The sequence below is a fragment of the Phalacrocorax carbo genome, chromosome 12, assembly GCF_963921805.1.
Source record: "Phalacrocorax carbo chromosome 12, bPhaCar2.1, whole genome shotgun sequence".
Classification (NCBI taxonomy): domain Eukaryota; kingdom Metazoa; phylum Chordata; class Aves; order Suliformes; family Phalacrocoracidae; genus Phalacrocorax; species Phalacrocorax carbo.
The window spans coordinates 1,131,738-1,156,005 of record NC_087524.1 but is presented as its reverse complement, the minus strand read 5'-3'; the positions used below and the strand labels follow the sequence as shown (position 1 = coordinate 1,156,005).

The window sequence follows — 24,268 nt, the reverse complement described above, 5'->3', positions numbered from 1 at the left end:
CACACAGACCGCCCCCCAGTCCCTCTGCCCCTGCCTGCTTGGCCATCCTGAGTGATGGGACCACCCCGTCCCCACCAGCTGAACTACACTGTGCCACTGCTGTGCTCTGGGGCCACGAGCACCCCCCCACCCTGGTATGCTGGCTGGGGTGGAGGGACCACAAGCATCCCCCCCACCCCGGACGCTGGCTGAGGGGCAGTGCCCACCTTGCCAACCCCTTTCTCTGCTGCACTGTGTCCCTCCCAGAAATCCCGCTATGGCACTTATGCCATGCTGCTGCGGGCCAAGCTGAAGGCGGGCTCCGAGGACCTGGCAGCGTTCGAGTCCACCCTCTTTGACACAGCAGGGGGGGAGGACGATGGCCTGAAAAAATCCCGCTCCAGCCCCTCGCTCAGTGCGGAGCCCTCTGGCACAGGCACCAAGGTGAAGCGCAACGTCGTGGAGCGCACCGGCCGCCAGCCCCCCAGCCACCCCCAGAAGTCGTAAGCAAGGGGCATCAGCTGCCTGCACTGCAGCTCCGTTCCTGCCCCCCGGTGCCAGGATGGAGGCCATGGTCCTGCCAAGGCCCTGCATGAGTCCGTTCATCTGTGGCACGAGCTGGGGGTGGGTGTGGGGGGGTGACAGCCCTTCCTCGGCCACCAGCACCAGCCAGGCAGGGCCGTGGCCCCTCTGCCGGAGATGGTGGCAGAGCAGGACCGTCCCTGGTCCTTGCCCATGGGAGCTGCTCGCACCATCCGCCCCATCAGACTCGTTCCTGCCCCTTGTCCTGTGCTTGGCTGCAGGACCCAGTCCCGCCCCGCCCTGGGGGTGGGAAACAACTGAAACCCACCCACTGAGCTTAAGTCTTCAGTGGGTATAAAGAAAAAAGACAAACCCACAGCAAAACAAAGCCAGCAGCTGCTTCTCCTCCAGCTCCATTGTGCCATGGGGGGCAGACAGGAGGGGGCCAGCCCTGGCCTGTCCCCTCTCCCCTCTCCTCAGGCTGGTGGCCGGGGAGCCAGGGCGATGGCACCTGCCCTCCTCCCTGCCACCTCTGCACCCTCCCTGCTTTCTTACAACTTTTGAACGGTTTTTGTGATAGTTTTGCACTTTTTAGTACCAGATCGAGCTGAGCACCAGGGAGGGGTTTTTTTGGGGGGCTACTTTTGATGCTTTTTTGGGAACTGTTTAAAAAAAAAAAAGCAACAAAAAAAAAACCACCACACCACCCACAAAAACAAAACCAGAAACCCAGCCATGTCCTGTAGGCACTGCGCTCTGTGGGGGCAGGCCACAAGGTTTTTACACAGACTCAGGGGGAGACCAAGCTGCAGCAAGCTGAGCATGGGCTCCTGCCTGTGCCCCAGCCCTGCTCCGGCACCAGCAACCAGCGAGACGCAGCGAGAGCGCGATGGCCCTGCAGCCACCGGCACCGGCAGGCACCCTTGGGCTGGCAGCACCCATTGCTGCTCTCGTGGCTGCATGGGTGGGTGGATGGGCTGGTGCTTCACGACGCACCCCACACCCCCACCCCAGCAGCCTGGACTGGCCCCGTTTGTGCTGCCCAGGTGTGAGCATCACACCCGGGCTGTGCGGGATAGCAGTGGGTAAGTGGTCCTGGCAGTGGAAGGTGAACCACCGCACCAGGGTTGACTTGGGGCTTCCTGCTGCTCTGTGGGGTCAGCACAGCCTGGAGCTGGCGTTCCTTCCCATGCTGCTTCTCCAAAGCATGGCTGAGGCCTCGGCGCCTGCTGGCAGAGGCTTAGCTGCAGCGCTGTCAGGTCCTTATGCTGCAGCAGCGGCGGTACAACCCCTTCCGTGGCCACGCGCTCCCTCCTCTCCAAGGCGAGGGGCAGGCTGGGGCAGCCCCCAGCACGCTGGGCTGGGCTGGAGGATGCTCGTCTGGAGCGAGGTGCCGGTGGTGGAGCATGGCTGCAGGAGCAGACAGGGGGGGGTCTGGGGACAGCGGGAGGGCTTCGGGCAGGGGCTGTCACACACGCTGTTCTCAGCTGGCCGGGATATGGCTGGTTTCAGCACTGACTTTGCGAATGTGTCAAACTTTTTATTCTGCTCTTTTGAGTCTATTGCAAAAAAAAAAAAAAAAAAAAATCCACCCTTGCCCCAGGCAGCTTGGGGGGGAGATAAAACCTTTGTACAGCTTCTTCTCGGTTACTGAAGTAAAACTCGCTCTTCACTTCTTGTGGGCACTGTGGTTTCTCCCCCGGGTTGGGGACAGCCCCGGCTTGGAGGGATGCTGAGGAGGGGCTGGCAGCTGCCTCCTTGCTGCCAGACTCCCAGCCCAGGCAGAGCTCAGGGGGTGTTAGCACCCTGGCTGCTCAGGGCCGGGGCTGGAGGGAGGGAGGGCAAAGGCTAATGGAAACTTGTGTCCCTTTATTCAGAAGAGGGACCATTAAATAAGAGCAGAGAGGGGGTGGAGCCAGCTGTGTCCCAATCCCCCTGAGTCCAGGCAGCTGGGCCCCAAGTCCAGAAGGCACTTGTGTGGGCAGGGCAGGGTGGGGGGCAATGCAGCCCCCCCCAGGTGGGTGCAGGGGCTGCCGGCCCCTCAGTGCACCTGTGGCTGCTGGCTGTGGGGCAGCTCACCCCCCGGCCCCGGCTTCAGGGCCAGTGTGGCCGCCTGCTCCTCCTCCACTGACTCACTGCCATAGGCACTGTCTTCTTTCAGCTCTGCAAAGCAAGCCCCGGGTGCTGTCAGCAATGGGGGATTAGAGGGGGACAGCGGGGACCCTCCCCCGCCCCATACTCCCTGTACCTGTGCTTTGCAGCTTCTCCAGCACCTCCGTTTTGTGGAGCATCCTCACCGCCTTGTGGAGCCCCATGGAATCCAGTGCCTCCAGCAGCCCCCCCAGGCTGCCCCCCGCCAGCTGCGGAGAGAGGGCACTGAGCAGGGCCGGTGACCAGACGGGCAGGGGAGACGCGGCCACCCCGGCCAGGCACTGACCTCGTAACTGCGCAGAAGGCTGACGCTGGGCGAGGGGGTGTCCTTGTACGTCTCCACCAGGCTGCAGAGCCCCAGGCGCTTGGCCAGCTCGATCCAGTCTGACCCACTGCGGTCCTGGTTCAGCAGCTGCTCCAGCCCTTGCAGCACCTCACTGTCCAGCGACAGGACCTTCCCTGCGTGGGAGAGGTGCCTCCATCATGCGCTGCCCACCCCCGCTGCCGGGACCGTCCTGTCCTGCCGGGCAAGGTGCTTTCGTGGGGAGAGGGGCTGCTCACCTGGCCAGGGGGCAGTGGGCAGCTCCACCTCAGGGCCCTGCTGGGAGGCCTGCAGCAGGATCTCCCGCACCTTCAGGACAGACACACGGACATAAGCAGCCCCCAGAGCACCAGCCAACACACCCCACCTCCCCACACCGTGGCTCTCCCTGGGACACGGCCTCCTTGCAGGAGCAGCTCCTGGAGCTCTGCCCCATCCCTGCCAATGCTCCCAGGGGTTTGACCCCCCCTCCCATGCCACACACCTTCTGGCTTCGCGTCAGGTCCAGGGGTGTGTGGCAGCGGCGGTGCCTGTGTCCTGCCTGCCCGTGCCCTTGCGCGGGGGGCTCAGGGTTGGTGCTGTGCTCCGCAGCCGGGGCCAGCTCCCCCAGCTCCATGGCCAGCTCCTGCTCCTCGGGGTCAGCATCCGTGTCACTGCTGGCCTCCGACGAGGAGGGGCTGATGGGCTCGTCGTTCTCACACAGCACGTCTGCCCCTGTCAGGGAAGGGTGGACTGAGCCCCGAGCAGGGGAGGTGGGCCCAGGGCGCCGAGGTCCGCTCTGTGCCTGGGCGCACTCCAGCACAGGCAGCCGGGGCCGTGGGGAGGGAGGGCAGTGCCTTACCTGCTTTGATGAGCAATTTGGTGAGGATGGGGGAGCCCAGGCCAGCAGCCAGGTGCAGGGGGGTGTTCCTCGCGAAAGTCCAGCTGTTGACATCTGCTCCCAGCTATGAAGAAAGGCCCGAGGCTGTGAGGATGGGCAGGATGGGCTGCCTGGGCACTGCCCCCCCCCACCTGCTTCTGGTCACCCCTCAGACCACAGGGGACCCCCGAGGGGCCCAGCGGAGGCTGCACCCCATCCCCATCCCACAGCCACCAACCCACACGCCCCGGCCCTCCCCGTACCTTCTTCACCAGGTGGGTGGCCATATTCAGGTTCTCCATCTCCACAGCCAGGTGCAGCGGGGTCCTCCCGCCCTGCCTCTCCACTGCATTCACATCCGCTCCCTTCCTGACCAGCAGGTCCAGGCAGGCCAGACTCTTTGCCTTCACAGCCAGGTGCACAGGCAGGAGGCCTGCAACAGGTTGAGAGGCTCAGCAGCCCTCTGCCTGAGCCCACCACAGCACCCCCGGGCTCCTGCCTGTCATCTCCCAGCCCCACTCACCCTGGAAGTTGGGCAGGTTGAGCAGGTAAGGGGCGTCCGAGCCCAGGTGGGCCAGCAGCGTCCTCAGCATCTCTTCATCGCCAGCCTGGAGCGCCAGGTGCAGCAGGGAATTGCCGTAGCGGTCCAGCAAGGTGGGGTCGGCGTGGGCTTGCAGCAGGAGCTGGACGACTTGGGGCTGCTTGGTGATGACTGCCAGATGCAGTGGCGTCTACAGGACAGTGGCACCCCCTCAGCAGCGCTCGCAGGAGGAGCCCGGTCCTCACCAGCGCGGCCGCGCTGTGCTCAGTCCTGCAGCCTCCCTGCTGCAGGAAGGGCAATGGGAGCCGCCGGGATTGGGAAATGGGAGCAAGGAGAACCAGCTGCTCTGGGAAACATGTACCTGCTGCAGGTTGTTGGAGATGTTGATGATGTGCTGGTTGGGCATGACCTCGATTAGCTGTTTGATCACTGCCGTCTGTTCGTGGATAATAGCGAGGTGCAAAGGCCTGCGGGGAGAGCGGAATGGCCCCTGGCTCACCTCCCCTTCTCCAGGTCCTCCCTGCCACGTCCCACTCCCCCAGAGCCCTCCTAATGGCTCTGATGGCCAGCAAGGCTCCCATGCTCTCCCCCAAACCCCTCGTGCTCTCACGTGTCTCCGTTCTCGTCCTGCGACGCAGCCAGGTGCCTCTGGACTGCCAGCAGCATGCGAGGGTCGGCGGTGACCGAGTAGTCGAACAGGGCATGGGCATTGCGACGGGCCAGCGCCATCATACACAGCTGGTAGAGCTGGGCTGGGGGGCAAAGCAGGACGTCACCTCCAGGAGCAGCAGCCCCATCCACCTTCCTGCATCTTCCCAGGCATAGAGGAGAGTGGCACCCGGCCCCGAAACAGTCCCTGACCTGTGCCACCCCTCCTGAGCGAGGACCCCCCAGCCCTTGTTCCAGCCCTGTCCCCTCTTACCGTGCTTCTGCAGCTCCTTGCAGTACATGCTCTCTGCAGGTGCCTGCCTGTCGTTCCCGGGCCCCTCTGCCTCGGGGCCCTTCATTTGCACACCCCCCTGGTAGCCCCCCACGGGGTGGGGGCCTGGAGAGTAGATGCTGTTGTAGGCCAGCCCAGGGGAGTAGGGAAAGCTGAGGTTCCCGCCTGCGGAGCAAGAGGGAGGACGCGTGAGGCTGGAGGGGAGCAGGGAGCTCCCAGGGCTGGGCTGCAGCCACCTGAGCAGGGATGGGGAAGAGGTGTCCCCACTCACCTCCTCCAGAGCCGAAGCCCCCAGCCCCCCCGCCAGCACCCCCCATGTGCGAGCCCCCGCCAAAGTGCTGGGGAAACTGAGGCAGGACTTTCTTGCGCTTCCTCTCCACTTCTTCCTTATCTGCAGGGAGAAAGGAGCAGCAGGGTGAGGGGCAGCCCCGGGGGCAGGGGGCACACCGCCCTGCCCAGGGGGTGCTCACCTTCCACCACGGGGTAGTAGGTGAACTGCTTGGAGTCGCTCACATCGCCCCCCCGCTTCCGCTTCAGCTGCAGGAAGACGGTGACGGGACGGTCGATCTTGGGCTTGTGGTAGGGGGGTGTGCGGAAGACGATGGCATACTGTGGGCAGGACAGATGGACATGGGGTGCCGCTCTTCCCTGGAACCAGGGATGGGGCTCCCCGACCCTGTATGGCACCCACCTGCCTCAGGTCACAGCAGGATGCCCCCCGCCCCTTCCCCTGTACCTGCTTGTGCACATCAGTGGGGGAGAAGTCCCCGAAGGCCTGCCAGCCGTTCTCATCATCCTCATAGAAACGCACCTCGATGTCATCTGGGGAGATAGGGGGTGCTGGCACCACCTGTCTCCCGAGCCAGGCTCTGGGGACATGGACCCCCAGCTGTCCAGGGGTCCCAGATCTCTCCCACTGCAGCCCCTCTGGAAGCTTTCAGCTGCAGGGAATGGCTTTTACCTTTCTGAACTTTATCACATAGCAAGTAGACCTCGTCCCCTCCCCGCACAGAGCCTGCTGTCTTATCCATCCGTGAGATCTTCAGGTTAGAAGCTCCTGGGGACTCTGCAGAGCGAGAGGAGGTGTTGGGAGCTGTCGTGGCAGACAGAGCATCCCTCACGTCCTTACCCTGTCCCACCCTGTCCCCTCCCTGGCCTGGCACCACACTCACTGCTGTCATGGATGGGGTCTGAGATGACGGGCTGGAGGGCCAGCGTGAAGTTCCCGCTGCTGTCACGGAGGTAGGCGGTGAAGCGCAACCGCACAATGCTCAGGTCCATCACCTTCTTCAGCTCCTTCGCCTCCAACTCGATCTCACGCAGCTCCGCTTCTGCCAGGGCAGGGCGAGATCCCATCAGGCTAGGGAAGGGGACAGGGCTCCAGGTCCCCTGCCCAGCCCCCACCAGCCCCCCAGCAGTCACCCCACAGGGGGTCCCCGCTCCCCATGGGGCACTGAGTCCCACCACGTGCTCAGGCTGCCCTCACCCGTCAGCACGTGGCTCCTGTTACGCGTCTTCTGCTGCTTCAGCTTTTCCTTCATGATCTCCATCATGTTCTTCTTGGTGACGTGGAGCACGCCCAGGTTGCTGAACCTAGAGGAGAAGAGGGATCCCACTGGGATCTTGAGCGTGCCCTGGCTGGGAGCAGCTGGCCTGGGGCAGAAGCTGGCTCCCACATGCTGAAGAGAAGGAGCTAAGCAAAGCACAGAGTGGTGCTGCTTGGGACAGTGGAGCCTCAACACATGCAGAGCAAAGAGGAGCAACCACAGAGGGGAGGGAAGGAGCCCAGAAAAGAGGCAGCTGGGAAACTCCAGGCTCCCACAGATGACAAGTCCAAAGGGGGGGACCAGGAGGGCTGGAAGCCAGAGGGATGCAGATGGGACCAGGCTGAGCCAGCAGCCAGGGCTGGATTTACAAGAGCTAAAAGAAACTTCATATGCAGGAGTAAAGTACATGCAGCTCCAGCCCCTCCTGTCCCACACCAGCAGAAGACCTAGGGAAAACACTCTCTCCTCCAAAGCGGGCTGCCAGGTCAGCAATGTCAGGGCACACAGCCACCCGAGCAGCCAGGAGCTTGCCTGCTCCTGTCTCAGCAGCTGCCTGGGCAGGGAGCCACCTGCCAGCACTTACCAAACAACCCCGCAACTCAGGCTGGCTACAGAAGTCATCTGCAAAGCTGGGGAGCTGCAGCCCCGAGGACAGAAGCCCAAAACAAGCTGCACGTGCTGGACCCAGAACCAGGCAAAATGCTCAGGGGACAGAGCTGTACTGATGACTTCGCCTAAACCCACTCCCGGCCCCATTCAGCAAACGCAGCTCCTGGATGGATTAACCCTCCTCTTCTCCCCAGCCCGTAAGCCCCAGCCACTCCGTGTAGGCAAGAGGCCTCCCCAGATCTCCCTCTGCACGTACTGCGCTGTCATGTCCTTGGGTCCCACGATCGCAATGCAGTTGCCGGCCTCGTTGCACTGCTTGCCCACCAGGCTGTGGGCATGCACACGGGGAGGGTCACTGTGCGTCACCAGGTCCACCTCGATCCGGGCCATCCCTATGTAGTTGCAGATCTGTGGGGAGAAAGGAGGTGGGAGCCAGGTACAAATTCCAGGAGCCCACAGGACTCTCTGCAAACCCCTGCTATCCCTCCCCACGGACACCACCCCTCCCACTGCAGCCCTCCTAGCCCTCCAGTGCCAGCAGATGCACAGAGCTTAGGATGCAGGTCACATCCTTCCTCTGAGGCACCCTCCCAGTGCTCGCACACACCGGCCAAAGACGCTGTCCCATCCCCTCCCCAGGGCAGCACTCACCTTTACGGTGGGATAGGTCTTGCGCCCCTTCTCGCTGGATGCTCCCGGCAGCCCCCCGTGCGAAGGGCCCTCGCAGCCGTACCGAAACCGGAACCCCCGCTGTGGAGGCAAAGAGGGGGTCAGCCAAGGGCGGCCCACACCTGACACCGTGAGAGTGGGGGGGGTGACAGCTACGCCTGCCCTTACCTGGGTGACATCCTTACCTGCTTTGGCTGCTCGATGATGACAAGGTAGGGACCTTCCACTGGAGGACAGAGAGGAGAGAAACGCAGGCTAATCAAAGTGCATGCCCCCAGTGAGGACGCTGGAGGTATGGGGATGGTGCTGAAGGTGATCCCTGTCTGTCACATCAGGGTGGACAGGGCCCCCGGCCCCTGTGCTGTCAGAGCCCAGCCAGGAGCAGCGGTGAGAGTGGCAGGGAGGGGAGGGAAGGGCCAGAGGATGCTCTGGCACTCAGGGAGCGGGGAGCCCCCAGGGACCTGTCACAGCCCAACCTCACATCCCTGGTAGACTGAACAGGGGGGCCAGACCAAACAGTCCCCACGCCAGTGGCTCGGGGCAGGGATTCCCAGCCAGCCCACAGTGGGGCCAGCAGGGACACGGCCCGTGGTGCTGCTGGGAACTACGAGGTGTGAGTCAGCCTGCTGGGAAACCCCGCTGCAGCGGGGACCCCCGGGAGGGCACAGCCAGAGGGGCCCTTACCCGTCTCTATCAGGGGCTCCTTCTGCTCCATCATGTGGGAGCTGAAACTGAGGTCGTCGTAGTCGATCCCATGCAGGCACTGGGTGATGGGAGGGAAGATGAGTGTGAGGAGTATGTTGGGACTGGACCCCCCGGCTGCCCTGGGCGGCAGGCACAGTCCTTATCTCCCACCCTGGGGGGGGTGGCACCGACCCCCATTGCCTACCCTGGGCGGGGGGGTACGGGCACAGATCCCCTGTCCCTCCCGGAGAACAGGGGTGGGCAGGTGCAGACCCCTCATCGCCCACCCCTGGGGGCACCAGCAAACCCCCTTTGCCCACCCTGGGGGCAGACACGGCCCCCCACCCCACCCCTCCCACCCCAGTGGCACCTGCAGACCCCTCACTGCCCACCGCGGGGGCCGGCGCAGCCCCACTTCTCCCACCCCACCCGTGGGTCAGGCACTGCCCGCAGCCCCGGGGCCGGGACCACGCAGCGCGTTGTCCGTCCCGTCCCGTCCCGTCCCGCACTCACGGGCTGGAACTGCTCGTCCATGTCTGCGCGGGGCCGGCCGGCGGCCTGCGGGGAGAGCGCGGGGGTGAGCGGGGACCGGCGGCGGCAGGAAGGCACCGCCGCTCCGGAAAGTCCCTAGAAACCCCACCGAGCCGGGAAATGACGGGCCCGCGCGTCACCGCCCCGCCCCGCAACGGCTCGGCTCGGCCCGGCCCGGCGCCCGGCACGGCTCGCAGCGGGGCTCGGCCCGGCCCCGGGACCACCGCGGGCGGTGGGCCGGGCCCCCTCCCCGCCGCCCGGGAGTTTTGGGCTCCGGGCGGGCTGGAAATCCCGGAGGCCGTTCACCTCCCCCGGCTGCTCTCGCCTGGGAGCTGCCTGGCACCCCCGGAGCGCCCGAAGGGTTTCCCCCGGGAGCACGGAGGGGTTTTGCCCCGCGGCTGCCTGCCCCGCTTCGGGCACCAGACCCCGTTGACCAGCCGTTGTGCCCTTTCCCAGCAAGACGTGCAGCGCAGCGTGGCTGGAACGACCCAGACTGTGCCATAAAAGCCGGCGGCAGCCTCTGGGGCTCCCTGGGTCCCTACCCGGCATCATCTCACCTCGGTGATGCACCTCCCGCACAGCGGTGTCTCCTCCAAGACCCCCTGGACCCAAAGCACTGCCCCAACGCCCAGCGTCTCCCCTCTGGCCAGGGGAAGCTTTCCCGGACTCCACAGACCAAAGCAGGCGCATGGCACTTGCTCACCAGGCACCCAAAGGGGTGTTTTCCCACTCCTCCGCTGCCCCAATTTCCACTTACACAGCAGCCCCTGCATCCTTCCCACAGAGGTGGCTTCGGAGAGGCATTTGCCATCCATGTTCCCATTCCCTCTTTCCCACTAGGAAGCATCTGGTTTCAAAGCAGGAATAGCAGCCCCAGAGCCCCCTGTGGGAGCATCTCCCACCACCCCAGCACCCAGCGCTACATGCTCCCCGCTGACCCCAGCAAAGGCACCGCCAGCAGCAGGGCCCCTTCCCCGCCACCCACAGCGCTCACACCCTCCTACTCACCGGGGAGGAAGAGGCTGGTCTCAGCAACCCGTCCAGCCCCAGCATCGCCACAGGGACTGCCGGCTACCACAGGCTGGGGTCCCGCTGGGGTCAAGGTCTGCCTGACCGTGGGAAACTACCAGAGACTTCTAGCAAAGGGGCAGGATCAGAGCAGAGCCTCCAGGCATGCTCTCTTGCTCCACATTTCTTCTCACTAAGCGATGAAAAGGAAAAAAAAAGAAAAAAAAACCCATATCTGACTCCACGGTGCCCTCATACCATGAATTTCTGAATCAGTGGTTGCTGCAGGTCCCACTCAGGGGATTTTGGGTGTGTGGGAGAAGAGGGGAAGGAAGGGGATTGTTCAACCCATGCGTGACTCATATTCTTCAGAAGCTTAAAAGAGCCTTTTCAAGGAGATTTTCTAGCTGCTCAGGTCCTCCAAAGGGGCTGCCCTGTGGCCCAGGCCTGAGGTTTTCCCTGGCTGGCCTGCCACCTGAGCCCAGCCAAGCTCTGGCAGCTCCTGCCCAGCCTGCCTGCGGGATGCAGCCCAGACAGTGGCACAGCCCGGGATGTGGGGTCCAAGGGACCTGCAGGTGCAGTGGGGGGGTGCAGAGGGAGTGCAAGGAGGGTGAAGGTGGAGATCCAGCACTGTAAAGTGAGGTGGGACCTTCCTCCTGCTGTTCTGCAGGGGCTTCCGAAAGCCTGGCAGCACGGACCCAACCCCTGCTGGCCTGTGGGAAGCAGCACGCACTGCCTGCTGTCAGGATCCCACTGGACATCCCACCTGGGCAGCCTCAGTCTGCCATCGCCAGCCAGCCACCTCATCTGCTGGCACAGATTTCCCAGAGAGGTGAAGAAAGGGACAAACATCCTTCCTCAGTGTGCTGGGAACAGCCACTTCAAAACCTACCTGCTGAGCCTGGCTGGGGGACCCCAGACCCAAAGTTGCTGGAGAAGAACAGACTGTGCCCCCTGAGCAGAACAGCTCCCCTTCTCCAGCCCCATCAGCCCCATCCCCATTAGAAGGGTTTTCACAGCTCACTCATCATTGCCCCGGACACTTCCACTTGTTGCAGCAAACAGCATGACTAAAGAACATCATGGGGTTGCGCCTGCGTCTCCCCAGCCCGCGCAGCTGTGGCTTACTGGGGAGGCTGCTGACCATATGTCTGCATGCTCGCACAGTGTTTGTTAGAGGAAGCCCACCTTGCTCACTGAGCAGAGCTGGAGCATCGTCACCTGCTTCCTTGTTCCGGGAAAGGCAACCTCAGGCAACCTCAGACCTGCTCTCAAGGTAAGTCCTGCCTCCTGTGCCAAACAGCCGCGTCCTTCAGGCCCCCAGGACCCCGGGCTCCCCCTAGGGGTGTAGCACACTCAGCTTTTATCTCCCACACATCCTGGAAGGAGACCCAGCTCCCTCTCTTGCCATCAGTAGCATCCCCTGCTCCGTGGTACCCAGCGTGTCCTGGACCCTGGGCTTGGACACACACTGCAGCCCCGCTTTGCTGCGCTAATTCCTTCCTATCTCCAGACCTTCCCAGGGCTCAGGAAGGATTCTCTGGGATAATTTGCTGGGAATGGGGGGAAAGAGCTGCAATCCAGCTACGATGCACTGCCCGGAGCAGCACCAGCTCCCTGCCTCGGAGCACAGCACTGTCACAGCACCCTTGCTGGATGGCGCAGCCCCTCATGCCAGCCAGACTGTTTCAATTAAGGGCCAGCTGCTGACAAGCGGCACAAGGTAAAGCTGTTGCTCCCTGCCTGCAGCTCCTTGAACGTGACCTAGTAAGGCAGGTGCTATTTTCTTTCCTCCCGTGACAGCCAGCTGACTTGCAGAGCCGATGCCCTGCGGGTGGGAGAAAAACATACGTCCGTCTGTCAGTGCTGGGAGTGTTTAGCAGCCATTCGAAAGGGTGCTCCAGAAAACACAGGAGGCAGCAGGAGCGTGGTTCTTCTCCAGACTGCCCTGGTGTACAGTTGACATGTTCCACCCACCCAGCTGGCTGCTTCTCTAACATACTCTTCCCTGTACATTTTGTTTCTCCCGGAGCCTGCTAATGCCTGCTAATGATGGCCCTAAATACTTGTCCTTGCTTTCTGCACAAATCCTGTGCTCTGCTCCATCCCAGGGGTCCCAATAGCTGCTGGCAAGGGTCTGACGAGAGGCTGCTGAGTCCCGCTCACACAGTGTTCACGGGGACTTTGTTCTGGGACCCTTCCCGGAAACCTGGTCCTTGACCTGAAAGTGTGGCAGAGAGAAATCCCCTCTCCCTGAAAGCTATCCAAGCCTCCCCGCCCCCCCAACAGCCTGCCCTTGTATGTCTACCTAAAATGCCTTTACTCCCATTGTGGCTATCAAGTTGGTTTTGGCAAACCCCAGCCACCCACTGATCTTCTGGTTTTGTCCTCTAGGACCTGTAAATCAGCTGCTTTGCTGTTGCATTATGAACCATCAGCTCCCGTTGTGTATCTCTGCGCCCTCAGAAAACCCCTCTCAGTGCCAGCTGGGTGTTTGCCGTCTCTCACTCTCCCTGGTTTCCTCTCTGCCTGCCGTTATCGCTACCATGTTGGCGTCCATGGCTCCTTTCGGGGTAGAGCTAGCTGGGCCTGCGGGCACAGGTCTCTTCCCGTCGGGGCAGGCACCAAGCCAGCCCTGCTCCCCGCGCGGGCCGGGATCAGCGCACGGAGGGAGAGGCGCAGGATGGGGTAGTATTCACCCGCAATGCGGAAACAGGAAAATAAGCAACTTCTCCGCTGGCAGGGAAATGGGTGTCAGCACCAGCGCTGCGACTTGCTCTCTCCTCCCCATGCCAAGACAGCAGATCTCCCTCCAGCCTGTATCTTCCCAACATCTCTCCCAGCCAGCCCCAAAGCCGGCTGAGGGGCAGCCAGAGACTGGAGTGGGTGCCACGACGAGTGGGGGGCCAGGAGGTGCCGAGGGCTGGCTGCCGCTGTCCCCTCAGCAGGGACGGCAAGCCCTGGCACTCAGACTTTAAACCCCTCGACCAGTTCAGCTCCCGTTCCACTGGGAACCAGGACACATCTGCAGCCACCACCCCGGCGTGCACATGGCGAGAGCCGAGGAGCTCCGCTCAGGCAGGGCGCGGGAGGCTGCCGGGCTCAGCAGCGGGGCTCGGCGGGCCCCCGGGGGCATCCCCAGGGCCGGGGCCGGGCACCCGGGTGCTTTCGGCTGAGCTGCTCTCCCCACGGACGGAAGCAGCCCTGCCCGCTGCCCGGCGGGCACAGCCGCCCTCCGCCCGGCCCCGGGGACCGGCACCCCCGGGCAGCGGCCCCCCGCCGCGGGACCCCCACCCCCCCCGGGAGCCAGCCCCCAGCCCCCGGCCCCGCCGCTTACCTCCACCCCTAGCGCGGCCGCTCGGCTCCGGCCGCGGCCCCGGGAAAGTCCCGGCCCGGCTCCGCCTCCCGGGGCTTCCCGGGCGCGGCCCCGCCCCGGCGGGGACAGCGGCGGGGGGGGGGGGGGCCGGGGGACCCCCGGCGGGGCGGGGCGGGACGCGCCTCTCCGGGTGACACCGCCTGCCCCCCGCCAGCCTGGCGCTCGGGACAGGGAACCGGGCCGGGGCTGCCGGCTGCCCCCCGGGACCCCGCGCCCCCACCGACCCTGGCCCCAAAGCCAGGCGCCACCCCAGCCCTGCGCAGCGGGGAAAGAGGGTCTGCCTCGCCCTTGGCTGGTTTTCACTTTTATTATTGTAAATTCACTGTTCTCTCTTTATATATATATATATTTAAAAACATATTAGATATAAAAGTCAGAAATGCTCCTCTTTGAACTACATATACTGGTGGATTTATAGGCCAATTCTGAAAAGGCGGGCAAGTCGGGAAGCCCAACCTGATCAACGCGCACAGCAGCAGCAAATGCCCCTCTCCAGGGACAAGGGAAAATTTATATATATATATATATATATATATGTATGTATATATATATATAGATCTATATACACACACACAGAGTCATTCATCCCCCGCTACACCCCACCACTCCCCTCCAGCCCCCTGCCCAGGACGCCCCAGGCCAGGGCTCAGCCCGAGGAGGCCGGGGCTGAGCGGGACGGATTCTCACCATGCAGGCTCTGGCCGGGCTGAGCACTGGGGAAGGCTCCAGAGGACGCATTTGGGAGTCCCAGCAGAATGGGGTGCAGGCTTCCTCTGCTCCTACAGAAGTGCTTCCCCTTTCCGTGCCTGCGCCCCCTGGGGGGGAGGGCTGGCAGCAGCCCACCCCCAGGCTGGGAGGCCGCGGCTGGGGCGTGCAGGCTCCCTGGTGGGACGGCTTGGCAATGCTACAGAGGGGAAATCCACCCCTCTGCAGGCACTGTGCTTGCAGAACATCCCTGGTGTGACAGTAAATGCAGAGACCCATTTCCTAACGTAGCTGATCACCCAGGAGCGTGGCAATGCTGTGGCCCAGGTGAAACCTGCCTCAGCAATTCTCCTCCATGCTGAAAAAATGTGGGAAAGTCATCAGCTGGGGGCATGGAAGGCCCTGAGTAGGGAGAGCACCCGCCGGGAGGACCAGCGCAGTCCAACTGGGGCTGCTGGTGTCATTCTGCAGCAATACAAGGCACTACTGCACCCGGGCAGGCAGGCAAGGTGCCTGCACCCCCCCGCTGCCATCCTCCCTGGGGGTGCAGGCTGGCACAGCCCTCACCTCCTGAGGAAGGGAAAAGGCACTCTAGGTTTTTGGCTCCTCTGATAGTCACAGCGGCCAGCCGGAAGGCTTGTCCTGCTGCACCCTACCCCCGTGGCCATGGAGAAGGGCGGAATGGCGATGCCCCCTCCCCAGCACACCGGGGGAACATGGTGAGGGGGAGGGTGAGCCCCTGTTCCCCCACCTTACAGATGCCTTACAGAAGGGCATCTCTGCATGACTGCCTCCGACAGCTCCCCCGACCCAGACAGGGCAGCCCCGGAGGATCAGGGGCAGACCCCAGCTCTGCTGACAGCAGCACTGGGCTGGCATCCCTGCACCCCAGCAGTGACCCCCAAACCCTGCAGCAGGGAGGGGGCATCTCCTGCAGGGGACACTAGCTGCCAGAGGAGCCCTGGCTGCAGCTCCCACCAGGAGAGGGGGGCACCGCATGCCCATGTGTGCTCACGCACACGCACACATGCACCCCAAGGCAGCCAGGGTCTCTGAGATATTCAAGGCAAGGGAGCTGCCAGCAGAGCCCGGTTTGGGGGTCCCCACTGTGAAGCTGGCTCCTGTGAGGGGGTCACACCATAGCCAGGCCGTCTGCATGGCTGTGGATGTGGGCTGTGCTGGACACGCCGCTCTTGCTTTTGTAACTTTTGGGGGCCCGGCTGGCTTTCAGCAGGACCAGGAAGGTGTCTGTGGAGATGGCCCCAAACTCAAAGGTGAAGGTGCCGTAGAAGACCAGGACATCAATGATGAACATCCACTCGCATAGGGCGGCCACGTGCTGCAGTACAAAGCTCTCCTGGATGAAGAACACGCCGCCTGATTCCCGTCAAGGAAAACACAGCTGGACCTCAACCGCCCCATGAAGGACCATGTCCCACTGCCGCTGCACACTGGGGCGGCCGTGAGCAGCCTCCCTCCGAAGGAAGCACACTACCACCCCTAAAACCAAGAAACCCCACATGCTTCCCCCAGCACCTGGAGGGCCCTGGCACGGGTGAGGTGGTGGCACACATGCCCAAACTAGCCTTGGTAAACCATGGGACTGATGCCAGGCAGGGATTTTCTGAAGAGGCCAGGGCAGGGAGAATTCAGGCTGCAGCCTTGGGAGCAAGCCGGGTGCCTGGCTGCCTCATCCACTCCACACCCTTGCCTCTTCCTCAAACCAGGCTGACACTCCCCATCCTCCCACGGGATGCAGTCAAAGCCAATAAAACTCTTCAGCCCTCCCTCCGTAAGGGGGTCCCAGCTCCACAGCACCCCCTGCCCCTCTGTGCTGCCAACTGGCTCACCCCAGAGAGGGGGCCTGCTCCCTCTCCTTGAGGTCCTACTGCTGCCAGAGCTTCTTTATGCTTCTCTCATCCCCACTGGGGATCTCTAGGGAAACCCACTGCCAGAGCCACTATGGGTGAGGGGAGAAGGCAGGTACATCCCCCAGCCCTCCAGGCAAAGCTTCTCGCAGTACCCTGCCTTCTGCCAGAGAGACCAAAATCTGGGAGAGCTGGAGAGGCAGGGACCTGGCCTGCACAGGGTAGAGCCCTCTGCTCTCTCCCCCCATCCCACCAGGAGAGGTCCCAGCCAGCCCTCTGCCCACACTGTCCCCACCACAGCGCACTGCTTCCCCACTTCTAGTCCCCAGTGCTTACAGAGCAGCACGGCCACAGCAGACGGCCACCAGCCCTGTCTCCCTTGTCCTTACATGCCCTGCCTGTCCTTCCCAGCTGGCATGGCCCCACAGCACTCCTGCCCTTTCCAGCTCCCTGCCTGCTTCCCAGCCTGCCTGCCTGCTGCGGTGATAGTGGGACACTCTGACACATCCCAGGCCTGCCAGCACTCCCCAGGCTCCTCCTGCACTGCTTGCCCCGGCCAGACCCCAGCCAGCCTCTGGGACCCATGGACACCACACGCTTTTTCCCCTTCCTGCCAATAACCACCACCTTGTTTCCCAATTTATCCCTAACCTCAGTCCCAAATAAGCCCCTGGCTCCCCGGCCACACATTCGGGACCATTCTCCTAGCCCCTCTCCGCCTGCTGTTGTGCCCTCTGTCCCCGGCGCAGTGTTTGCAGACCCCAGCGCCTGCTCACAGAGCCCTCCCTCGTCCCATAGGCAGGTCAGCCAGCAGGTGCCAGCGAGCCCCAGCTGGCAGAGGTGCTGCCCCCCGCCTGCTTGGCACCTGCACAGAGCACTTTTGTACGCAGCTTTGGCCATATAGGTAACTCAGATGAACTTTGCACTGCCGAGGGCTCGGCATACCTCAGCCCTTCCATTCTGCAAGGTGTGGGGCTGGAGCCTGCAGCAGTGGCTGGGCTGCAGCAGCCAGGGCAGGGCTGGTTTGGGGCACCCCCAGCGCCCCAAGAGATGCCCACCAGCACTCCTTCCCACCCTCGGGCCCTTCATGGCCCCAATACTGCTGCTCCTCCAGCCTACACCTGCAGTGAGCTGCCCGCCCTCAGCCCCGTGCCCAGCCCCTCTCCTGGCACTGTTCCTGCCACGCCAAAGGATGGAGGCCGTGGGACGCGTACCCTCCGTGAAGACCACCTTTCGCCAGCCCATCCCAGATCTCCCCACACCCTTCAGAAGGATACTGAAGACAAGGCTGAGGAGGGCCACCGCAGCAAGGATGCTACGTAAGTGGCCAGTCCAGTACTGCCCGCGAGTTTTGGCCATGCGGTAGGTGAGGATGGACTGCAGGAGCAGGAACAGCATGCTCGTGGGAAAGGCCACCCCTGCCCCAATGTAGTGCAGCACCTTGGCGTGATCCACCTGTGCAGGAGAGACCATCGGTGCCGGCACCCTGTGATGCTCCCCTGGCATGGCTTGTGCCCAGGCAGGGCTGCAGGCAGTGCCAGGAGCAGGTCCAGGCAGCTCGCCCTGTGCCTGACTCCTGGCTGAAGAGCAGATTTGGACCCGCTGTCTGCTGCTGGGATCTTGAAGCGCTTCTGTTTCTTTCATCCGTGGGGTGGTAGCTCCTGAGCCCCTCGGGGCCCACAGCCCTGCCGTCCCCGGGGGCATGGGGCAGGGGCTGCCCTCTGCCCTGAGCAGCACCTGGGCCTGCCTGCACCCCTCCTGGGAGTCACAGCCCTGCCTCCAGCAGAGCTGCTGAGCCACAGCTGGGACACAAAGGGGACTGGGGCCAGCGAAGCTTCCACGGGGTGGGGGCGGTGCCGGCAGCAGCCTCCTGCCAAGGGGAAGGGACCGGCTGCCGCAGGCAGAGGGCAGGCAGCTGCCGGGAGGCCAGTGCCTGGCAGTGCAGGCGTGCGGGTGAGCCCCACCATCTGCTGCCAAGCCCTGGATTGCTCAAGACCTGAACCCTGCAGGCGCAGGCTCTGCCCCGACAGTCTCCTGGCATCATCCCCCCAAGCAGCAAACGTCCGCAGCAGGACGGCCGGGCAGTGGGAGCATCGGCCGCTTGGCTGGGTCTCATCTGCCTGGCTGGCACATCCCTGCCTGCGTGGGCTCACGCGTCCGTGAAGGGGACAGACCATGCAGAGGGTCTCAGATAAGGGTTAAACCAAACCCATCGGCTTAACCTGGAGGAGAAACTATGAGTGCACAAGCAAAGAGCAGTCCCAGTACTTGGGGAAGCACAGCACCTGGCAGAGGTGAAGGGGGGCACAGATGGGGGGACTGGACCAAAACAACCACCCCAAATCCTGTTGCTGCTGTCCCGCTCCAGCTAAGGCCACCTCCCACCTCTCTGCTCCTGAGGACCCCCGAGGAGATGCCTTACCTGGAAGTTGCCAACCATGGTGAGGCCAGCGGCGCAGACCCAGCCGGTGGCCAGCCCGAGGGTGTTGAGGAGGGACGGCCCGAGGCGCTCCAGAAGGTGGGCGTAGCGCAGCAGCCCCACCAGGATGACTGTGGGAGACAGCCCCGTCACATGCTGCCGTCTGCGGCCCCCCACCACCCACCCCTGCCCCCTGCCGGGGGGGGGGAGGGCTGCCAGGCACCCGCTCCCAGCCCTGCTCCCCCAGCAGCGGGCACTTACCCATGAAGGAGCCAAGGCTGCAGATGAGGCTGAAGAAGCAGCTCTCGGGAGGCAAGGTGCCACACTTGCTGCAGGGACAAGGCAAGGCCCAGGGAGCCCTCAGCCAGGGGTCACTGTGGTGCGGTGCTCACCCCCCTCCCCAGGAGACGCTCCTGTGCTGCCCCAGGGGGGCTCTCAGGGTGGCTCCAACCCATGTCCGGCCCTGCGCCCCCACCCCGCGGCTGCTCACCTGACAAGGGGTATGTGGTCCAGTGTGCAGCAGGAGCCGGGGCCGTCCACACCGCATGACTGGTTGTAATTCCTGCCAGGAGCAAAGGGACAGGCTAGGAGATCCGAGCTGCTGCCCACAGGCCCTGCCAGGGCAGCAGAGCTGCTCCCCAGCAAGCACAGCCCAACCCAGGGATGCGCCTGCACCCTGGGGACAAGCCCCTCCAGCGAGTGACCCACCGCCCAGCAGGGTCCTCGGGAGCATCAGCCCCTGCCTGCTGGCTCTGCTGCCCACCCAGCGCCCCTGCCTGCAGGGGGGAGGCCACGGCAGGGTGGGGGGCTGCACACACCCGCTGGGTGCATGGGACGGGGTGCTGGGCTTGGGGGGGGGTTCTTGCAGCCCCGGGCCCCAGGCGGGAACGCCCATGTGCCAGCCCCGTCGCACACACCCCTGGGGTGAGAGCACGGGTGGGGCTGGGCGCGCAGCCGCCGACAGCTCCGGGCCTGCACGGGACGGGCGGGAACGCCAGGCTGACCGGGAAGTGGCCCCCATGGCCGCGAGCACCCCGGGGCAGTGCCACCCTGCCCCGGAGGGAGGGAGGGAGCTGCCCGAGCAGCCGCCTGAGGCAGGACACGGCAGGACTGAGCCCCCAGGCTGCCCTGGGGAGCCCAGCACGCCGGCTGGGCATCCTCCTGCGGGCCTGCTAGCAGGGCTCTGCTGCCCACAGCCGCTACGGAGCCCTGGAAGTGGCTCCTGCAGCCACGCACCCCGCGAGCCAGGGACCCAGAGCTCTTTATCAGCCCGAGACACCTTCCTGTACCACAGCTGCTGTGGTACAGCAACCGCGTGCAATCGTAACCAAATTCCCCGCCCCGTGGGGGTACGTGCCCCCCTTGCCCTCCCGGCTCTCCCAGCTGGCACAAGCTTGCAGTGGGTTTTTGGGTGTCGCTTTGCTGCAGCATCACCCTGACACCCGGCACCTCTGCCCAGCACGGCTGAGCGGGGTGCCCTCCCCACCCCGCGGGCAGGGTGCCCAAAGCCCTGTGCCCCCTCAGACACCCCCAGCCCCACGGCAAGGACGGGAGCTGTGGGGGGCCAGCGCCACCCTGCCCCAGCCCAGGCTGACCATCAGCTGCCTCCAGCCGCTCAGCAAGTGCACAGTTAAAAAGGCCTTCTTGGAAAGGGCCAGGCTGGGCTCTGGTGTTTTCTCAGTCTCCTCATTTACTGGTGGCTTTGTTTTCCAACCACAAAACCCCAGCAAGGCGTGGAGCCCCATGGCCTCCTCAAGGGCTGCTGTTGGGGCCGTGTTTGGTTTGGGAGAGTTTTTTTTTATTATTGTTTTGTTTAAAGAGAGCAGCCCGAGGCCGGGAAGCATTATTCATCATTAAGGGCTGGCTGTGCAGGCCGACACACACATTCTTCCAAGGGCAGAATCAGCCATCAGGCAGGAAATGGCAGCAGGTTTTTTTTTTTCTCCTTCTCCTTCAAACACTTCAGCAAGAATTAAACTAACGTGTATTTTTCCAGGCTGATTTTTAAGAAGACACAGCAAGCCAAAAACCCTGCAGAAGGAGTTGCCAAGAAAACAAACGGGTTTTTTTTGATCAGCCCTTGCCTCTTCCGCGCCTCATCCCCCATCCCGGGGCACTGCAGGCAGCTCTGCCTGTGGGGTGGCCGGGCACGGCGGGGCCATCTTGTCCCCTTGGCACTGCCAGATTTAGCCTCAAGCAAGCAAGTCTCAACCTTTTCCATGGAGACACACGGCCCTCTGTAATTCCCTGACCACTTATTTTCATACTTTCTCCATGCTGTGTTTTTTCAATGGCCTCCTTCTCCCCGCCTGGTTTGCAGCAGGGCTGGACCGTTCACTGGAGCAGCCGTAACCACAGGCGAGCCTGGGCGGGGGAGGGAGGGTGGCTTTAAAAAGCCCTGCTCGGCCCTGGCATCCTCACGGCTCTGCAAACACAGGGCCCAACCCCGTCAGCAGCTAATCCTCAAGAAGTTCTGCTCACAAAAGCTGCTCATGGCACTGAACAGGAGACACATGCCCTGTGACAAGAGCTCCCCATCACTGTTATCAGCATGTCTTCTGGGGGAGAAGGTGGCTCTGTGCCCCACTCGATGCTTCCGCCATCTCAGCCCCCTTCCTGGGCCAGCCTGGCCCGCGACCCCCCCTTCCAGCACGGCGACAGTGCAGGGGGCCTCAGCTTCTGAGCACCGCACAGGTCTGCAGGGGGACCCAAAGCTACTGGGGTCTTTAACTGAGTCAGTCCTTGGCAAAGGGCCCCCGCCGCCCCCCCAGGCCTTACCAGTTGTGGACTGGGCAGATGTGGTTGTTGGAGAGCGCCATGGCATACCTGGGGGAGAGACGACAGGGATTACCGCAGCCGCCCGCCTCCCTGCACCCTGCTCCCGGCTGGCACCCAGGGCCAGCCCCAGGAGCAGGGGGTACAAGCCCTCGCTGCCTGTGAGGGGCCACCCTTGGCCCTTGGGGACCTCCCCGCTTTACAAAGTGGGGGAAAAAAAAAAAAAGCAAGTGCATGAGCCCAGCCCATGCTCGGGGGAGCTCTCACTGCCAGAACCAGGTCCCCCTGCCTGGTATCCCCATCCCCACCGAGAGCCACCTCCGGCTCTGGTTAAGTGTGGACACAGCTGCTCCTGCAGGACTTCTTCCCCTTTGTGCTGTCATGTTCCCTGGGCTCTGGGGGGCAGCTCTGCCGCAGAGCCCCCCACCCCAGCATCAGGGCTCTCCACCAGCTTACAGCCATGCAGGGTGTCATCTGATGGCCACTGGGCTCTGCTGTGCTTCCCCCGGCCCCTGGCTGGCTGGCGCCTGGAGCTAGAAGAAGGTTGGAAAAGTAGCTGGTACATTGGCAGGGCATTTGGGCAGATCAGCTCCATTGAGCATTTCGCTGTGGAGTCACCCCTGCACCGCGGTCTGCGTAACATGCCTCCTGCACAGCTCCGGGGGGGTCTCGGCAAGGAGCCCTCCGGGCCGGCAGCCACAGCAGCGGGCGGCCCCGTGCTGTTCAAATCACTGCCACCAGCGGCCATAAACAGCTCAGGTTAAAAATAGGCCTTGACATTGGTAAGAAAACCCCTCTCCTGTCCAAGCTGGCCACGTAACGGCTGGGCTGTGCAAAGGGTGATCCCAGCAGAAAGGCGTGGGGGCAAAGAGCAGGACAGCTGTGGGAACCAAGGGGCAGTGCTGGCTGCCCACCAGGAGCATTGCCCCCCTGCAGAGCCTTCTCCCAGCCACTTCCCAGCACAGATCTCTCCCAAGCACCCGGTCCCTGCCCCTGCCCTCCATGCCCTCCTGGGAGGGGGCAATAAGCCAAGAGAGGCACAAAGGCACTGCCCTCCCCTAACGGGGCATGCCCCCACCCTCCCGGGTCCCCCCTCACAGCTGTGTGCCCCAGGCATGGCTGGCAGGGCACCGCAAGGGTCACACGGTCCAACCTGCAACCATCTGGCCTCACCCCACCACTGCCTTGACAAGGGACATGGTGTCCACTGGGTGGCTGCAGCACATGTTTGGGCCACAAAAATGGGCCTGAGACCCCTCCTCCCAGAGCAGCTCTGGCTGTGAGGACCATGAGGAGCATCTCTCACCCATGCTGGTCTGGGCTGGAGAGGCATCTGCCCCACGGGGTCGCCCATGGGGGATGGCCAGGGCTTCACAGGGTGACCAGGGGAAAAACTTGGCGCTTGAGTTCTCTGCACCAGGGTCACCATTTGGCTTTGTTGTAAAGGAGAATGGGGTATGCTAGAGGGGGGAAGCTCTCAGAGGGACCCATGTGGTATGGGGTGCGCTTGCTCCATCCCACACTCCAGAAAGTCCCATCACCTACATTGGGGCTCCCTGTGCTTTTGGGAAAAGTCCCTTATCCAGCGCCCGCCACCCCTGCAGTAGTGGCAGAAGGGGGGCTGATGGGCCAGGGTAGGGCAGCCCTACGCGACCAACTGAGATCCCAGGGGAGGGACCGGCAGGGTGGGCTAGTGCTGCTCACCCCGGCGACACAGCCTCTGCCCCCAGTACGAAGAACAAATGTCCCCTGGCCCTCCCACCCACCCCACCAGGGGCCGGGAGGGGACCGGCGCTCGCGTGCCAGCTACAGCCCCTGTAGGTGCTGCGGGACCCGGGCTGGCGGCGTTGCTCCCCCGGCCATGCCCTCGCTGCCCGAGCATCGGCCGCGCTCACGCCGGCACCGGGGCGCGCCGCCGCGGGGGTATCAGGGGTGCGAGGCAGGGACGCGCACCCCAGCCCCGCTGCGGAGGACACGGACACCGCGCAGGGTGGCTCTGGGGGGACGGGGAGGTGCGGGGGCGACTGAGCCTGCAGAAGCACCCCAACATGACGCAGGCCCAGCGGTGCCCCCCCCCCCCCCCCCGCAGCGCCCTCCAGCCCCGCGCCCTGCAGCATCCCATCCCGCCCCGCAACACCCACCCACCCCACCCCCCCGCAGCCCGGGGGTCCCCCGCCCCGCCGCCGGCGGCGGCTCGGGGCTGGCGGCGGCTCAGGGCCGCCCCGCGGCACTCACACGATCCACATGCCGGTGATGGTGAAGGCGGGCAGCGTGACGGGCAGGATCCCCCAGGCCGGCATCCTGGGGCCGGGCATGCCCCGCCGGGCTACGGGCGAGCGGGGCCGCCGGGGGAGCCTCCCCGCCGCCTCCTGCTGCCGGGCCGCCGCCGGGCCGCGCTCCCCATGGGCGGCCGGGACGGGGCCGGGCGGGCGGAGCCAGGTCTGGCTGTGCCGAGCCCGGCCGAGCCCAGCCGGGGCGGGACAGCCCGGCCCAGCCCCGCCCCGCCCCGCGGGCGGCCGCAGGACCCCCTCGGCGGGCAGGGCCCGCCCCGGCCGCCGGGGAGCGGCAGCGGGAGCGCCCGGCGCGGCCCCGCTCGCCACGTGGCGGCGGCGCTGCCGGCCCGGGGGGACGCACCGGCCCCCGCGGCCGGGCAGGGCCGGGGAAGGGCAGCCGGCAGGGAAGGAGCGGGGAGTGGGGGCAGTCGCGACCGCTGGGGTCCGCGGGGCGGCCGGAGCAACCCCGAGAGCGGGGCCTGCTGCCCCT

The 24,268-nt window shown here is 64.3% G+C and overlaps 3 protein-coding genes across 7 annotated transcripts in view; 1 reads left to right on the top strand and 2 right to left on the bottom strand.

Annotated features, from left to right (window-relative positions):
* The window catches only part of PSD (pleckstrin and Sec7 domain containing), a 36,361-nt gene extending 34,428 nt beyond the window's left edge, over nt 1–1,933 (top strand). The window contains exon 16 of the mRNA XM_064463663.1: nt 247–1,933. Within this exon, the coding sequence (XP_064319733.1) occupies nt 247–486 (240 nt within the window). The 3' untranslated portion in view covers nt 487–1,933. The remainder of the gene's footprint in view (nt 1–246) is intronic.
* Nucleotides 1,934–2,020: 87 nt separating this feature from the next.
* On the bottom strand, nt 2,021–14,514 carry NFKB2 (nuclear factor kappa B subunit 2). 5 transcript variants are annotated; one of them, XM_064463667.1, is made up of 24 exons: nt 14,426–14,514; nt 10,363–10,555; nt 9,337–9,381; nt 8,824–8,902; nt 8,325–8,365; nt 8,122–8,220; nt 7,727–7,878; nt 6,801–6,907; nt 6,487–6,645; nt 6,276–6,380; nt 6,051–6,136; nt 5,785–5,923; nt 5,586–5,705; nt 5,297–5,479; nt 4,985–5,126; nt 4,736–4,841; nt 4,357–4,564; nt 4,097–4,266; nt 3,816–3,918; nt 3,459–3,688; nt 3,214–3,283; nt 2,939–3,111; nt 2,750–2,861; nt 2,021–2,664 (listed from the first exon to the last, which is right to left on the bottom strand). In XM_064463667.1, exons 2-24 carry the CDS (start codon nt 10,405–10,407, stop codon nt 2,543–2,545), a joined length of 2,796 nt encoding a protein of 931 aa, XP_064319737.1. In that variant the 5' UTR covers nt 10,408–10,555; nt 14,426–14,514; the 3' UTR covers nt 2,021–2,542. The 5 variants fall into 5 exon arrangements, with proteins under 5 accessions (XP_064319737.1, XP_064319735.1, XP_064319738.1 ...); XM_064463665.1 differs by lacking the exon at nt 14,426–14,514 and adding an exon at nt 13,700–13,795; XM_064463668.1 differs by lacking the exon at nt 14,426–14,514 and adding an exon at nt 11,584–11,669.
* On the bottom strand, nt 14,027–24,117 carry TMEM150A (transmembrane protein 150A). The gene is made up of 7 exons (XM_064463670.1): nt 23,741–24,117; nt 21,509–21,556; nt 19,221–19,292; nt 18,992–19,059; nt 18,734–18,861; nt 17,589–17,766; nt 14,027–15,820 (listed from the first exon to the last, which is right to left on the bottom strand). Exons 1-7 carry the CDS (start codon nt 23,818–23,820, stop codon nt 15,576–15,578), a joined length of 819 nt encoding a protein of 272 aa, XP_064319740.1. The 5' UTR covers nt 23,821–24,117; the 3' UTR covers nt 14,027–15,575.
* Nucleotides 24,118–24,268: the final 151 nt, after the last annotated feature.

Coding starts and splice junctions, on each gene's coding strand:
- TMEM150A (XM_064463670.1), bottom strand. CDS start 23,820: ATGCCCGGCCCCAGGATGCCGGCCTGGGGGATCCTGCCCGTCACGCTG. Junction 18,862..18,991: donor CAGCCTTGGCTCCTTCATGG/GTAAGTGCCCGC, acceptor TGTCTCCCACAG/TCATCCTGGTGGGGCTGCTG. Junction 17,767..18,733: donor CCATGGTTGGCAACTTCCAG/GTAAGGCATCTC, acceptor TCTCCTGCACAG/GTGGATCACGCCAAGGTGCT.
- NFKB2 (XM_064463667.1), bottom strand. CDS start 10,407: ATGCTGGGGCTGGACGGGTTGCTGAGACCAGCCTCTTCCTCCCCG. Junction 5,706..5,784: donor CTACTACCCCGTGGTGGAAG/GTGAGCACCCCC, acceptor TTCTCCCTGCAG/ATAAGGAAGAAGTGGAGAGG. Junction 4,267..4,356: donor CAACCTGCCCAACTTCCAGG/GTGAGTGGGGCT, acceptor AACCTGTTGCAG/GCCTCCTGCCTGTGCACCTG.